This window comes from Arvicola amphibius, chromosome 9 (genome assembly GCF_903992535.2).
Source record: "Arvicola amphibius chromosome 9, mArvAmp1.2, whole genome shotgun sequence".
NCBI classification, from domain to species: domain Eukaryota; kingdom Metazoa; phylum Chordata; class Mammalia; order Rodentia; family Cricetidae; genus Arvicola; species Arvicola amphibius.
This window is the reverse complement of record NC_052055.2, coordinates 94340991-94354666: the sequence shown is the minus strand read 5'-3', so window position 1 is coordinate 94354666 and position 13676 is coordinate 94340991. Positions and strand designations below refer to the sequence as shown.

The window sequence follows — 13676 nt, the reverse complement described above, 5'->3', positions numbered from 1 at the left end:
CTCCAATATCATGGCCTCAGACTCTCCTTGAGCCAGTGGACTCAGCAAGCACTGAGTGCACATGAGGTGTCATCAGCGTTCAAATTCTTCATAAAAATAATGCACTGAATCATGGGAGACAGTGAAGTCCTTTTTGGGTAACCACGAGGACCGGGGTTGGATCTCCAGAACCCAGGGTGCGGGCACACAAATGTGCACACACACAATATGCATGCAAGCACACACACATGTACGCACACATAAACACACACACACAAATAATAAAACATTTAATTCTCAGGACAATCCAATCAGGTAGTTTCTACTCTTGGTCTCATAAAAATGGCAAGGAAACAAGCCCCAAATGGTGAGATTTTCCATGACACAAGTAGTAAGGCATAAAGGTAAAATTTGGACACAGGCCTAGTTTCTTCTGTGATACTTCATGTGATGAGCACAGAGTTCTGGTTATCCTTTAGAGGACCCTGCTTCAATTCCTAGCACCTACATGGTGGCTCGAAGCCATATGTGACTCCAGTTCTGGGGGATCCAATGCCTTCTCCTGACCTCTGTGAGCAATGCACACACATGATGCACAGACATACATGCTGGAAAAACATCCATATGCATTCAATAATAAAAGTATAAAATAAATTAAGTCATTCATTTCTCAATCACATTAGCAGATACCATATTTAGCAGTACAGATACTGACTAATTATATAACCACAGAAGTTTTATTAAGAAGAGAAGCTTTAGACAAGTGATTCTCAACCTTCCTAATGCTGTGCCCTTCAATGCAGTTCCTTATATTGTGGTGATCCCCAACCATAAAATTATTTTCATTGCTACTTCATAATTGTAATTTTGCTACTGTTATGAATCTTAATATAAATTGTGGAGGCCCAAAAATGTGAGCCTATTTCCACCTTGTCTAAAGATCTGAGAGTTTGAACTTACTCAAAGTTGTTAACAACTGTGGCTACATACTCTGACATAAGGTGTGATTACTTGGTGTTTTGAACATTAAGATGGCCCGTACAGGTAGATCCACTCCACCCTGGCCAGAGATCAGAGAATTCAAGCACTTCTGCTCCTTTATTTATTTATTTTTTTGAATTGAAAAGTTTGACCTAGGGAGTGACTGCCTTCAGGATACCTGGTCTAGGGTGGGTTCATTGCATAAACATCAGGATACTTTTCTCAAGAATTAATGACTTGATGTCTCAAAGTATTGAAGCAAGTTCTAGTTGTCCTTTGTATAATGTTCAGGCTTCTTTTGTCTTCTTCTCCCTGTTGTATTGGCGTATAAAAGTGTAAGGAAAATAAAACACGGGTGATTTCAGTACTCCCTGGCACTCCCTCCGGATGCTATCCTATGCTTCTGTTTTATTATTTTCACTCGCATCTTCGTTCTCTTTACTTATTTTTCTAATCTCCATGCTCCTGCCCTGGTAAGTGGTATACTTGTTGAAGCTTGTCTCTGACAATAAATATCAGCTATATAGGAAATCTGGTATGGAACTTCTGTGAAAGGGTCGTTTGACCCCAAAATGGTTTAATCCCCAAAGGGGTTGTTACCCACCACCTGAGAATCACTGCTTTAGACATTATTATTTATTACTATTATTATTATCTGTAGCTAATACTTATTCATTGGTATGTGATATTACTATGCTAAGCCTTTTGTACATATTACCTTATTTAAATTACACAAAGAAGGCACTAAATGAGAGTTGGTATTATTGCTATCCCATTCCAAAGGTGAGGAGATTAAGTTGGGGACAGAGCAAAGACAGAGGTTAAGTAACTTGAGCAAGATCTCAAGCCAGAATTTAAACTTGGACATCCTGACTCTAGAACCAGTGGTTTGGCCCTTTCCTTTCCATCATGATGAACTTTGAAGCCACAGAGCCAAAGCAACAGGCAGAGAAGACCACGTGGTAGGAAACCATGACCCCAAACGAACCTTCTCTCCTTTTAAGTAATGCACATCAGGTATTTACTACAGAAACAGAAATCTGAGCAAATCGCATCAAAGTCACCCAGCTAAGAAGCAGAGTTAGGATCTGATGCCAGGATCTTAGCTTATCCTAAATCTATGTGCTCAGTTATCAAGCTTGCTTCACTCCCAAGTCAGTAATTTCTCAGACATCTATTATTCGTGTAATATGCCTATTCCCACAGCCTTCCAACAAAAATAAAGATGCTGTATCAGTGCTGATTTATTTTTTATACAACTAAGTATTCTGGAGACAATAGAACAACAGAAATATTGTTCAATATACACAGGAAGTAACTCGGCATTTCCTCCAAAGATCCAAACTCTCCTGTTCCATTGGACTCCTGCAAAACAAAAGATGTGTTCAGTATAAATGCAGCCACCTTCAGGATCAAGATGAAGGCCAGATACAAGTTATGATGGACATATTCTACAGCTGTACAGTGATGTGGCATGTCACAAGCACCTACATTGTCTTCCTTGCAAGTAGTCCTTATGGTATTTGTTGCAAGATATTTGATGACACTATGTAAAAATATATCATTGTAGTTGGTTTATTAAAAAGCTAAATGGCCCAGGAATTAAAGGCAGGACTTTTGGACAGAGAGAGCACTAGGAAGAAGAAAGGGGAAGTCACTAGCCAAATGTAGAGGAAGGAGGACATGTAGGAAGAGAGGTAAAAGCTATAAGCTGTGTAGAAGCCTGCAGACTAATAGAAATGGGTTAATTTAAGTTATAAGAGCTAGTTAGAAACAACCCTAAGCTAAGACTGAGCTTTCCTAATTGATAAGAAGTCTTTGTGCCATTATTTGGGAGCTGGCTGGTGGAACAGAGAATATTTATAGATATTTATATTTAATAGTATAGATATTTATCTTTGGTATTGAATTAGTTTTTTGGATTTATATAAATCTTTTGGCCTTGAGCAACACCTTACTCCTGCTTTCGCTGGACAGTTCCATCTCCCAGGGTGACGGCAGCTTCCTCAGGCACCTTGGACTCCTAGGACTCTGATGCTGGCAACAGATAATGTTCATACCTTCATGAGGCCAGGTCCTCAGGAGAGACAGATCAGTCTAGAGTTGCCCCTATGCATGAATTTCCTTGTCTGAAGGCCTCCTTGGAGTACCACCTCAACATACCAGGCTAGTGTTTTCTTCACTGGAAGGGTCAAATGGGAAGGACGGGGAGTAGCTCGGGTCATATGAGACCTAATCTCTAAGACAACTCTATCCAAAAATGACAAACTTCTCAAAACCTATTTTGAAAGCAGCTGTAACACTGCTGGAAGAGTCTGCTTCTGCGAGATTGGATGGTGGGGAGGTGGGATGGGCTTCTATGTGCTGCGGACAGGCAGAGTCATTTGTTTGAACAATAGCAATCCCGCCTTCTGCCTCTAACACCTCCTGGTCAGACATAGGATATTTGCTTGGAAGAGAAAGTCTTCAACAAAACTAACCTTGCTCTGTCTACTGGAATTTGTTGTCAATGTATCTTCCATTCCTTGACTGGAAGGGAAAAAAAAGCAAGGGCAAAGGGAGAAAGTCTTATAAACACTGAGACACAACTTCCTGGATATTTTTCTCCTACTGAACACAAAGGCCTTGTTTCTCTAACTGAGCTCTCACTCCCATCCTTGGAGACTTACATGGCAAGTTCACATCCATCCTCTTGGGCAATGCTCTAGGCTCGCACTGCTCCCAGGAACATGACCTCTATTCTCCATCACACCTCCCCCTTGGACTTAGCTCATGGGGAGACCTTCTACTTTCCAGACTTCTCAGCCTGGAGGGGTAACAGTGATCTACTGCTTCCCAGAGTTCTTCCCAGAAAACAGCACGTTTGAAGGTGAGGAAAATGAAGAAGGTAGACACTGGGGACAGGTGATAAGGATTCCCATGGGCAGAGATGTTAGGGAAACAAAGAACATAGGTGGACTTTCCATGTCGTTTCCCAGAGCCCTCAGTGGGCCACGGTGTGTTGTGGGTTGTCAGAAAGACTAGGTGTTGCATCTTCTAATCTTTTTTTTTCCAGGATGCTACAACTTGGAGTAGTCATGGATTAAGTCTGACACACTCATAATTTTATGCAAATATCAAGAAGCTGAGGCCTTGTGTGCAGTTAGTGAACAGAGCAAAACTGAAAACTCCATGACTTTAGCAAGGACTTTTCTGTCACCTGGGAAGGAAGATGGCATCTAGACTCTTCATGCCAGTGTGGTTTTAGGTCGGACATCTGCTTGGGATTGTGAACTGGTTTACCCATTATCTGTGCATCAACAGAAATCCTTCCCCCTTGACTGCCAAGCTCCTAGACTATGGACATGCCCAGCCTATGTCTTGTTGCTCTGTTTCCCTTGCAAGTTTGTAAGAATTTTTGGGTGAACCATGCCCTGCATAAGCAGTGCCCATCTGGTCCCAGGAGTTGGGATGACAACAGTGAATACAGTTAGAAACAGAAGAAGAAAATCTGGTATACCCTGAAAAGGAAAAATGGCTGCCCCCAGGTGGAAATTGGACCCTGCAACACAGAAACACAAATTGTTATGCAGTCACAGTCTAAGTCAAAGAAACATCCTTGGAGAAGGTTTCAAACAGGATGGTCCCAGACCAGCAGCATAAAGGTATCTGAAATTCTCAAAGTCCGTCTCAGAGCTATTAAATCTCAGGGAAGAGCACAGCTATCCCAATTTAGCCAGATTCTAAGGCATACTTAAGTCTGAGATTCACTGGTCTATGGGATTGGCACTGGCTGAAGTATTTGTCCTCTCTCTAAGTTTGCACAATGGCATGTGGGTCCCTGAACCAGAGAGGACAAGTCCCTAGTAACAGATGGCCCAGGTGACTCACCTGTGAGACTAGAAATGAAATATTAGCCATGTTTAACATTCATCCCATATTTCCATAATCACTTTCTACCTCAGGACAAGCCCAGAGACCCCACCTTCAATGTTTAGAGAGGATATTCAGTGTCCTCTAGGGAGATCTGTTCTATCTAAATGGGTCTGGAAGAGTTACAGGTTCCAGCCACATCTCTGCCCTTTTTTCTAGAACTTTCTGGAAATCAGTGTTCTCACGAGGTTCACATGCCTTCTTAGGAAAGTCCACAGTAGTAGTCCTGGAATCCTGTGAAGGAACAATGTATAAATTAATTCATCAGGCATCACACCCATCACCTCACGCTGCCCTAGAGTGATGGTGTCCCTTCCTGGTTCCATTCAAAGGTCGCCAGAAGACGGGGGGGGGGGGGACAGGGAGATTAGCTGATCTTGAGGCTGGTTGCAAGTTCCAGAAGGAAAGCTTGTTCACTCAACCAGTATTGCACTGTGGGGTTTAAATAGGTTTCATTTGCTCACACTTCTGAATAAACCCAACTTTGAAACGTACTTCTGATTTAAGCGAATTTTCAGTGTCAAGTTACTTTAGCATCTTCTGCTATTTTTTTTTATTATAACTTGGTTTAAGAATGGAGTTAGAAGCCGGGCGGTGGTGGCGCACGCCTTTAATCCCAGCACTCGGGAGGCAGAGGCAGGCGGATCTCTGTGAGTTCGAGGCCAGCCTGGTCTACAAGAGCTAGTTCCAGGACAGGCTCTAAAGCTGCAGAGAAACCCTGTCTCGAAAAACCAAAAAAAGAAAAAAAGAAAAAAAAAAAAAAAAAAGAATGGAGTTAGAGTCCAGCGGGAAGCCCGTGTGCAGGCAGCAGGGAGATCAGGCAGTGTTCTAGTGACTGAGAAATTTCCCAAAGTCTTAGGACTACTGGGTCTAAATCTAAGAAGTTTCTGAACCAAACAGGACATGTTGGCTGCTACAGCTGGGCTCAAGATAGCCAAAAGAAAAAAATTTTAATTAATTTTTTTGTTGTCATACACAAAACCTTGATTAATAGTTCTTTTTTGATTAATAGTTTGAACAGCATCAGCTGTTATTGAAACTGTCCTTACTGAACTTAAGGGGGGAAAAGTAACTTAAAACAGTCAGGGAAGGCTGCAGAAGCAGGAACATCAACAGGGCAAATTCCATGATGAGACAAAAGGACAGAATTGAAAAATAACATAAAACAAAAACAAAATGAACCAAAAGCAAAGGAAGAGAGGGATGGGATTGGATGGGGCTGAACCACAGGGTCCCTCCCTTGGCCCTTCTAGTCACAACAGCATGGGGTTACAGCCTGGAAAGTCAAGGTTAAGGGACCAGTGTTTTTGCCCACAGCTCTCCCTACCAAACTGGATATTGGGATTCAAGGAGAGAACAAAAATGAGCAAGACAGGGTGACATCACACGTTTACCGTCATGTCTACAATAACCTGTCGTAATATGATGGGAGGAAACAGGCACCTACTGGATGCGGCAATCTTTTCATCCTTCTGCTGGAGAGCTTGGCAGCCAGGCGCATCAAGGGGTGCACGGGCACAAACTGCAACAGAAAGACTCTCTGAGGCCTGAGAGTCTCAGGGAGGAGATGTAACCTCTGTGACTCCAGTTGAGAGCCCAGAGCTATGCACGTCCTTCTTGACTCGGTCTCTTTTACAGATGGGTTTAATTTTCAGAGTAAAATCAATTCTGGAGCCTAAGCTCGGAACATTTATGTTTTCAATAAAGAGCTTGCTTGCCTCAAGACAGGTTTCAATTCCAACACACCACTTAAAAATCTCCCCTCGGGATAAGTCAGCGGCTTACCGACATTAACCCTAAGCACTCTGTCTTAGCCTCAAAGTAGCTGCTGCCCTGGATTCTTTTTCTCTCTTCCGATGTGTTGTTCTGGGGAGGGGGTACCAGGGCGGTAAGCATCGGGCTCTACACTGCTTGGCTTCACCTGCCTGCACACTCCCAGATAAGGGCATTTGCTCCCCTGTGTTTTGGTTTTGAAACAACCATGGCCTCTCCCCTTTGTTCCTCTTTGCTTTGTGGTAGCTGGGGCCTCCTTATCCAATTCCATTCCTAGACCCAGAACATCAGTGAATTTGTCTCTGGGAGGAAAGATATTTTACTGAGTATCTGACAATCTTTAAGAAGACTCAGGAAGCCCTAAGTATATAAATAAGTAACTTTCCTGTAGTAGAATGTCAGTTGCTGGGACAGTGCATCCAAACTAAACTCTAGATTTTATGACCTTCCCAGTGTTTCTCAAATGCCACCCGGCAAAAATTCACCTACACGAACCACTCTTGAGGGTCGCTAAGAGTTTTAAGAAAATCAGGTAGGCATGATGGTGCCCACCTGGAATCTTAAGGCAGAAGTAGGAGGAAGCCCAGCCTGGACTACATAGTGAGAACTTATGCCCCCCCAAAAAAAATGGGGGCTGGGGATGTAGCTCGGTGATAGCGTGCTTGTCTACCATGTACAAGGCCTGCAATCTGAGCCCCAGAGCTGCAAACACAAGTTAGAGGTGATCATTGTCATTCCCATTGGGCATCTACACCCTGACAGCCACAGAAGATGGCGTGTATGGATCACGGGGGTGGGGTGGGGTAGGCAGCGCTGTATGCATCACACAGTGATCTTCAGAATATAAAGATGGGAAGCCCTAAGAAGCAATGGGTGTAGCGCTTACCAGGCTCTCCTTGTGATTGTGTTTAAGTACATGATTGCAAGAGCACTTTTATTTTTTTTTTTTTTTTAGTCTGTCAGTGTGTATGCCTGCAGGCCAGAAGAGGACACCAGACCTCAGTACAGATGGTTGTGAGCCACCATGTGGTTGCTGGGAATTGAACTCAGGACCTTTGGAAGAGCAGGCAATGCTCTTAACCACTGAGCCATCTCTCCAGCCCCAAGAGCACTCTTCTTTAATCTCCCTTTTGTGCTGTTTCTTCTCTAATATTTCAGATCTGTCAGTTACTCACCATCCCCACCCCGATGAGAAAGTGACAATTCTCCCCATCCTGGGCAAGGAGCGGGAACACGCGTAGGGAGCTATCATGCATGGGTATCTAGGCATTCCCTGCCTAAAGTTTGGCAGTGCATGTATATAAATTCAGAAGGCATAAAAGGTATGCAGAAGAGCATCGTTTTTACAGAAAGTATAATAAAATACTGACCTCAGAGTTAATGGGATGCTTTGGCTTCTGAGTTCTGGAGTAGTGAAATAAAAACTGAATAAATAAGAAAGGGATGTTAGCTCAGTGTCACTTGCTTCAAACATGGCGCAAAGTATGTGTCGGGCACCACAACGCACTCACTCTTTTGAACACATCCTGGTCTTCCTGGAAAGAGAATTGAGAAGAACGTTACCTGGAGTTTTACTGGAGCGGGTATCTGATGACGTTTTCAGTGTAAGTCACACCACGAGCCTGACTTTATTTACTCAAATATTATGAATCAGTCAAGATATAGTTGACAGCTGGGCTACGGTGGCACATGTCTTTAAGCCCAGCGCTCAGGAGCAGAAGCAGGTGAATCTCTGTGAGTTCCAGGTCAACCTGGTCTACAGAGTGAGCTCTAGAGCAGCCAGGGCTATATAGATACGCAGAGAAACCCAGTCTCAAAAAAATAATAAAGAAAAGAAAAGAAAGAAAAAAAGACTGTAGCTGATTTGACACAGGTTTTTAGGATAAAGTTGCCTTTTGTAAGTCATCTCTTCCTATCTTTTCAATCTTAGGGAGGAAAGTCTTTCCCCTATTTCATAAAAATCAATAGTTTATTCAACTCTTTTCCAGCTGCCAATCAGACTTCTCTAGATTTCGTGTGTATCCTTTTTACTTCCTTCTTTTCTTTTCATAGAAAAACATGTATCAGCTTCAGTCAGGCACCATTTCACTCACTCCCCCAACCATAATGCACACGTGATGAGGGCAGGTGGTTTTGTGTGGGTCGCCACTCCATCCCTAGTACCTGGCAGTGCTCTCTTCTCCAGCATCTCTCATGAATTAAGGAATAAATGGGTCTCTGGTCACAGAACCTATTAGCTTTTTCCTGTCTAAATTCCTTCTGATCTCGTGGGATAAAGAGAAAAGCCAAGCTTGAAGAGTTTCTGCACATGACATTGGGTGTAGAATACAGCCACTTCCCAACTTGCTTGAACACAGAAGTTTCCTGCAAAGATCAGGCTTACTGTTGAGCAGTAGCACATAGGAACTCCAGCAATTCATCCCAACACTGGACAGTTGGGGGCAAAAACTAAGCCAGGAAGAGGCAATAGCTCTCTAGTCATAATTCCAAAGTGTTGGCATCTTTGTTCACTGACTGACTATTTTTTCATCTGTAATCAGAAATAACGGGTATGGTAGGCTCAGGAGAAATGAAAATGGTAAAAGAAAATGTAGTCCAGCTAGGTCCTTGCACCTGGAAATTCCTCAGTCCAAATGAATGCTGCAGCTGGTTGTGGGACAGCTACACTTCCACTGCCCCTGTTTATGCCAGAGACACCACAACCTTCACATAAAAGCATGGAAGCCACTGTTCTGCAAGGTAGGGAAGTAGTGGGAGTTGGGGAACTCCGAGTTCTCACTTTGAGGCTTCGTTCAGACACCAGAGCTATAAAGGTGGTTAGATATAATCATCTCCAAACATGTGCAAGATGTGCCTACTATATCTTCATGATGTTTGAGAGAGAAGGTGGCACTTGGATTTTGAATGAGGAGGAGCTGCATCAAGAGGTGGCTAATGGCTATCTTTTACTATGCTGCGGGTGCTGTCGAAAGCACTTTATGGAAGTTAGAGCTCCTGTTCCTCAGCGTAACTGGACTTTGTTAGAGTAATTGCATGCATGCAACAGACAAGCCAGCTAAGGTGCAGAAACAGCTCCATTTGAGAGCCTGGGCTGTAACTACAGGATCCCAGGAAGGTAGAAACATTACCGACTAAAGAGAAGTCTGTATCAAGAGTTAAAGGGTCTGGTGTGTTTGGGCTGCAGTGAGATGTTTGATGGGACTGGGCTGTGATGGGCTAGAAAGTGAGTGGAGAAGAAGAAATGTTACTCAAGGTGAAAACTGATGGGTTACGCTTAGAGTTGTGAACTTGGTCTTAGGACCAATCTTTCAAAGTTTCAATTAACCAGCATTGACTTTGTAGCCACTGGATTACTTCCGTTGTGGTTACTATAGTTACTGTTGGTATGGTCCTTTATATGAGATCTACTGTGTTAAGAGCTGTTACACCATAATGCATCAATTTATAATATACATCATGGTATATAACTAATTTTATGATATAGATAACATAATATTAATATACATGAAATGCTAATATTTTATGGTAATTTCTTTCAAAGAGAGAAACTTAATTTTTCTTAAAATTGTATTTTTATATACACACATCCACATCCACACACACACACACACACACACATATATATATATATATATATATATATAACATTCTCTAGTGGACAGCAAAAAACATATATTAAACATAAGGTATAATGTAAACTTACATACTGATATAACTACAAGAGCTAGCATATGTATTAGTTTTACCTTAGGTTGGTTATAAAGTGTCTCCCACTGGTTCAGGAAGTATACCAGTTGCTAAAAGACAGAACGAGGAAAAAGAAATCAAATACAAGGATAAATTCTTTAGCTAGTAGACTTCTCTTACAGCATGTTTAAAATTCTAAAAATGTTCCATTTGTGAACTTTGAATTATCTCCTCACACAGTGCAGCGAATTTCAGTTCAACTCTCAGGATGTCTTAAATGAGGCCATGCAGCAATCGCAGTGAGTTTCTGCCACAGCCAAATATCTGATCTTAAAATAGTTTTAAATGAACATTAACCACATGATATTTTCAAGGCTGGGACTAAATGCAAATCTCAAAATGCTGCATAATAGCATACCTCAAGCTCCACAATATCCAAGCCATCTGGAGAATCAGCTAAAGGTTGAGAAACTCCTATAACAAAAGACAATCAAAGCATCAATTCCAGAAAGAGATCATAGCATTTGCTTCTGCACCCATGCCATAAAAATGATACAGAGGTCTTAACAGAATCCATCACAAAGCTGAGCAAAAGAAAGTCATTGAGAAAGCAAGTTAAAAAGGCAACAGAAGGTACAGTTAAGAGGAACCGAAAAGATAAAACACCTCTACCTAATACTATCAAATCCAAGATGTGCAACGACACAGCTTTAAACCTCCATGTGTTCGATGTAATGGGAGTTGCTAGTCCATCTGCTAGAAAATTAATAAAGAAATAGAAAATACTTAGGGAGCAAATAAGTTTATATTTGGGTGGAATATGTGAGGATCAAATACCAGAGAGTAATATTAACAAAGTGTGTGCATCTAATCAGGACTTTTAAGACATGCAGGTGCCCGTCTCCACTCTACCAGCCCCTGCAGGGCTGTTCTGGGGAAGAATTGCTACTAGCATATAATTGGATCCTTCCAACCCCCTTCTGACTTACATGAACACATCTTTTCATTTATTACACTCAGGGGTTTGTGCAGCTGAAAGAATCCATAAGGGTAGGCCAACACTAACAAAATAAGATTAAATAAATGCATATAATGTCCTCGACTTGGATACCTTACAGTGTGGAACAAGGGGCATATGACTCAAGAGAAGTTTATTCTAGCAACAACAAATATATGTACATGCAGTCATGCATGCACACATACACACATACACATATATGTATGTACACTTATGTATTTACACTGTGGGTCATTTGTTCTCTGCAGTCTGAAGCAAAAGAAAGCTAAGGCAATATTCCTGCATACTCCAACAATGGTGTTCAAGCCTTGAAGAGTAGCACCCTGTTTTGAAATGGTAGATGGTAATGTACAGTTAATGTAATTTTCTCTAGAAAGACTGAAATTGGGATACATATGTTAAGTCCCTTCAATGATTCTGACAACTGTCACAAGCAAGAAATCTTCATCTAATATTGAATACTCTGACAGACCCTAACAAGAATCCCTGATTGGAAGTCAGATGTGATCATGGCACAAAGGTTAATGGAAAGATATTTTTGATAATTGTGATCATTTAGTAAACCAAACCTGCAAGATCTTATTGGGAGGTCTGTGCTAATACAAAAATGGAGACCACAGGACTCTACCCTCAGAAAACAAAATAATATGAAAAATAGGGGATGGATATAAATATGAAATCTCAACAGAAAACTATGAACAGGATTCTGTTGGAGGCCAGAGGGACAGCAGCTGCTTGTCCTGGGCTGGCTGTGAGCTGTAGGTTAGACAAAGCAGCAGAGAAGTTTCTAGAAGCCTGGTTGGAAAGCCACAGAGGAGACCCGATTCTTTGGAGATTTTAAAATGATACCATTTCTCACAATGCCCAGATGTTGCAATTACTCTTTAGGACAAAACAAGCACACTGTATTTCAAGGTTCTCTATACCTCTAAATCAAATTCTAAAGGAAAAGCTCAAATTTTTGTAATCGTCCTTTGTTCAAATGATAGACTTTCCTCAATGGCCCACTTTCCTGCACTCTATGACAAACTGCCTGGAAATGGTGATCTGATCATGACTGAGGACCTCAGACCCTCTCCCCACATTCGGCTCCCTACAAACTGCTGAGAAATTGAAGAGGGGCAGCACCCGGTCAGCACCGCGGACAGCGCCCAAGGGCCTGGAGGATGCTTGCCTTCCAGTTTCCCTGAGCTCTGAGAACCTACTCCCACCGGGATATAATTCCTTTCCTCTGTAGAGTTTCTCTCCGCTCTCTTCAGCTGCCCACCAGCTTTCAGTCTGAGGGACTGTATACCTAACCCTCTCCCCTGTGTTCTCGGCTCAGTATCTCTGAAACAGACCACTGAGTGGGGTCTTACCCCAGTGCGCATGGAGACCATACCCTTCAATTTCACCACCATAGACTCAAGACACTCCTGGGGCAAGGGCTGTTTCATCCCAGTTTCTTTGGAGAAAGTCTCTGTGTAAAAGGCTGTGGTGTCTCACTGTGTCCCTCACTCTGGTTGGACACAAGTGCCACGCCTGAAAACAAGAGGGTAGATGTAGGTGGGAAAAGGAAGCTCAACTCTTTTGAGAACCACCCTACAGGGTAAATATCCCAGTCTCCTGTAGAACTCAGGTCAGGCGGATATGGTGCCAGTTCCCTTACCTGAGGAGGGAATCTTCAGCATACAGAAGCAGTAGATGACCAGGACGGAAGGGAACTGGGGAGGCAGATGTTTCATCTTCAAGGTATGGCTCCTCTTTACAGGCCACAGATGTGTGTTGTTGAGAAAGGCAGTGAGCACTTTCCCAGGGTCCAGAGGCAGAGATGATCCCCTCCCCTGCATCTGTCCAGCCCAGGGCAGTAAGGAGCCTTTATTGGCAGCATCCTAGAGCCCATTGGCTGAGCACCAATCAGCTTTGCGCAGGAGGACCCAGGCTTTCTCATAAATGTCATGCTGGGCCCTTATTTGTAGAATAATATCCTCCTAGTGTAAGCATTGTAGAGTCAAGCCAGCAATAAAAATAAGAAGTGGGGAGTCATAATTGTTATTCTATAATGACTTGAGAAAAAGTTCTGACTCAGGAAAGGCCTATTCCCCCTTTCTTTCTAAATCATAGCGCTGGACATAAACCCATAAACCCTTGTATGATGAAGTCGTGCTTCCTAAGAAACTGTTTATTTTCTTGTAGCAACAAAGGTTGTCTCATAGACTCTGGTACATCTAAGAACAAATCCTCAAATCCTAGAACGGATAAACATTACAGGGGGACAAAGTTCAATTAGAAGACTTCATCATTTCACCCCTTTTCTTTTCCATGTCTAACCCATAGAAAGCTCTTT

The 13676-nt window shown here is 42.5% G+C and overlaps 1 protein-coding gene across 1 annotated transcript; it reads right to left on the bottom strand.

The window, feature by feature from the left end:
• Positions 1–2211: 2211 nt before the first annotated feature.
• Nms (neuromedin S) lies at positions 2212–13074 on the bottom strand. Its single transcript, XM_038343824.2, has 10 exons — positions 12999–13074; positions 10751–10806; positions 10392–10442; positions 8157–8180; positions 8016–8069; positions 6320–6394; positions 5071–5106; positions 4460–4501; positions 3230–3324; positions 2212–2506 (listed from the first exon to the last, which is right to left on the bottom strand). The coding sequence occupies exons 1-10, from the start codon at positions 13072–13074 to the stop codon at positions 2212–2214; spliced, it is 804 nt and encodes a 267-aa protein (XP_038199752.2).
• Between the last annotated feature and the right edge of the window lie 602 nt (positions 13075–13676).

What these genes read in the sequence shown, in the direction of transcription:
- Nms (XM_038343824.2), bottom strand. Translation starts at nt 13,074, where the DNA reads ATGAAACATCTGCCTCCCCAGTTCCCTTCCGTCCTGGTCATCTACTGC. An exon ending in TGGATATTGTGGAGCTTGAG is followed by an intron (nt 10,443 to 10,750) that starts GTATGCTATTAT and finishes TCTGTCTTTTAG; the next exon opens with CAACTGGTATACTTCCTGAA. An exon ending in AGCCATTTTTCCTTTTCAGG is followed by an intron (nt 3,325 to 4,459) that starts GTATACCAGATT and finishes GCCTGTCCGCAG; the next exon opens with CACATAGAAGCCCATCCCAC.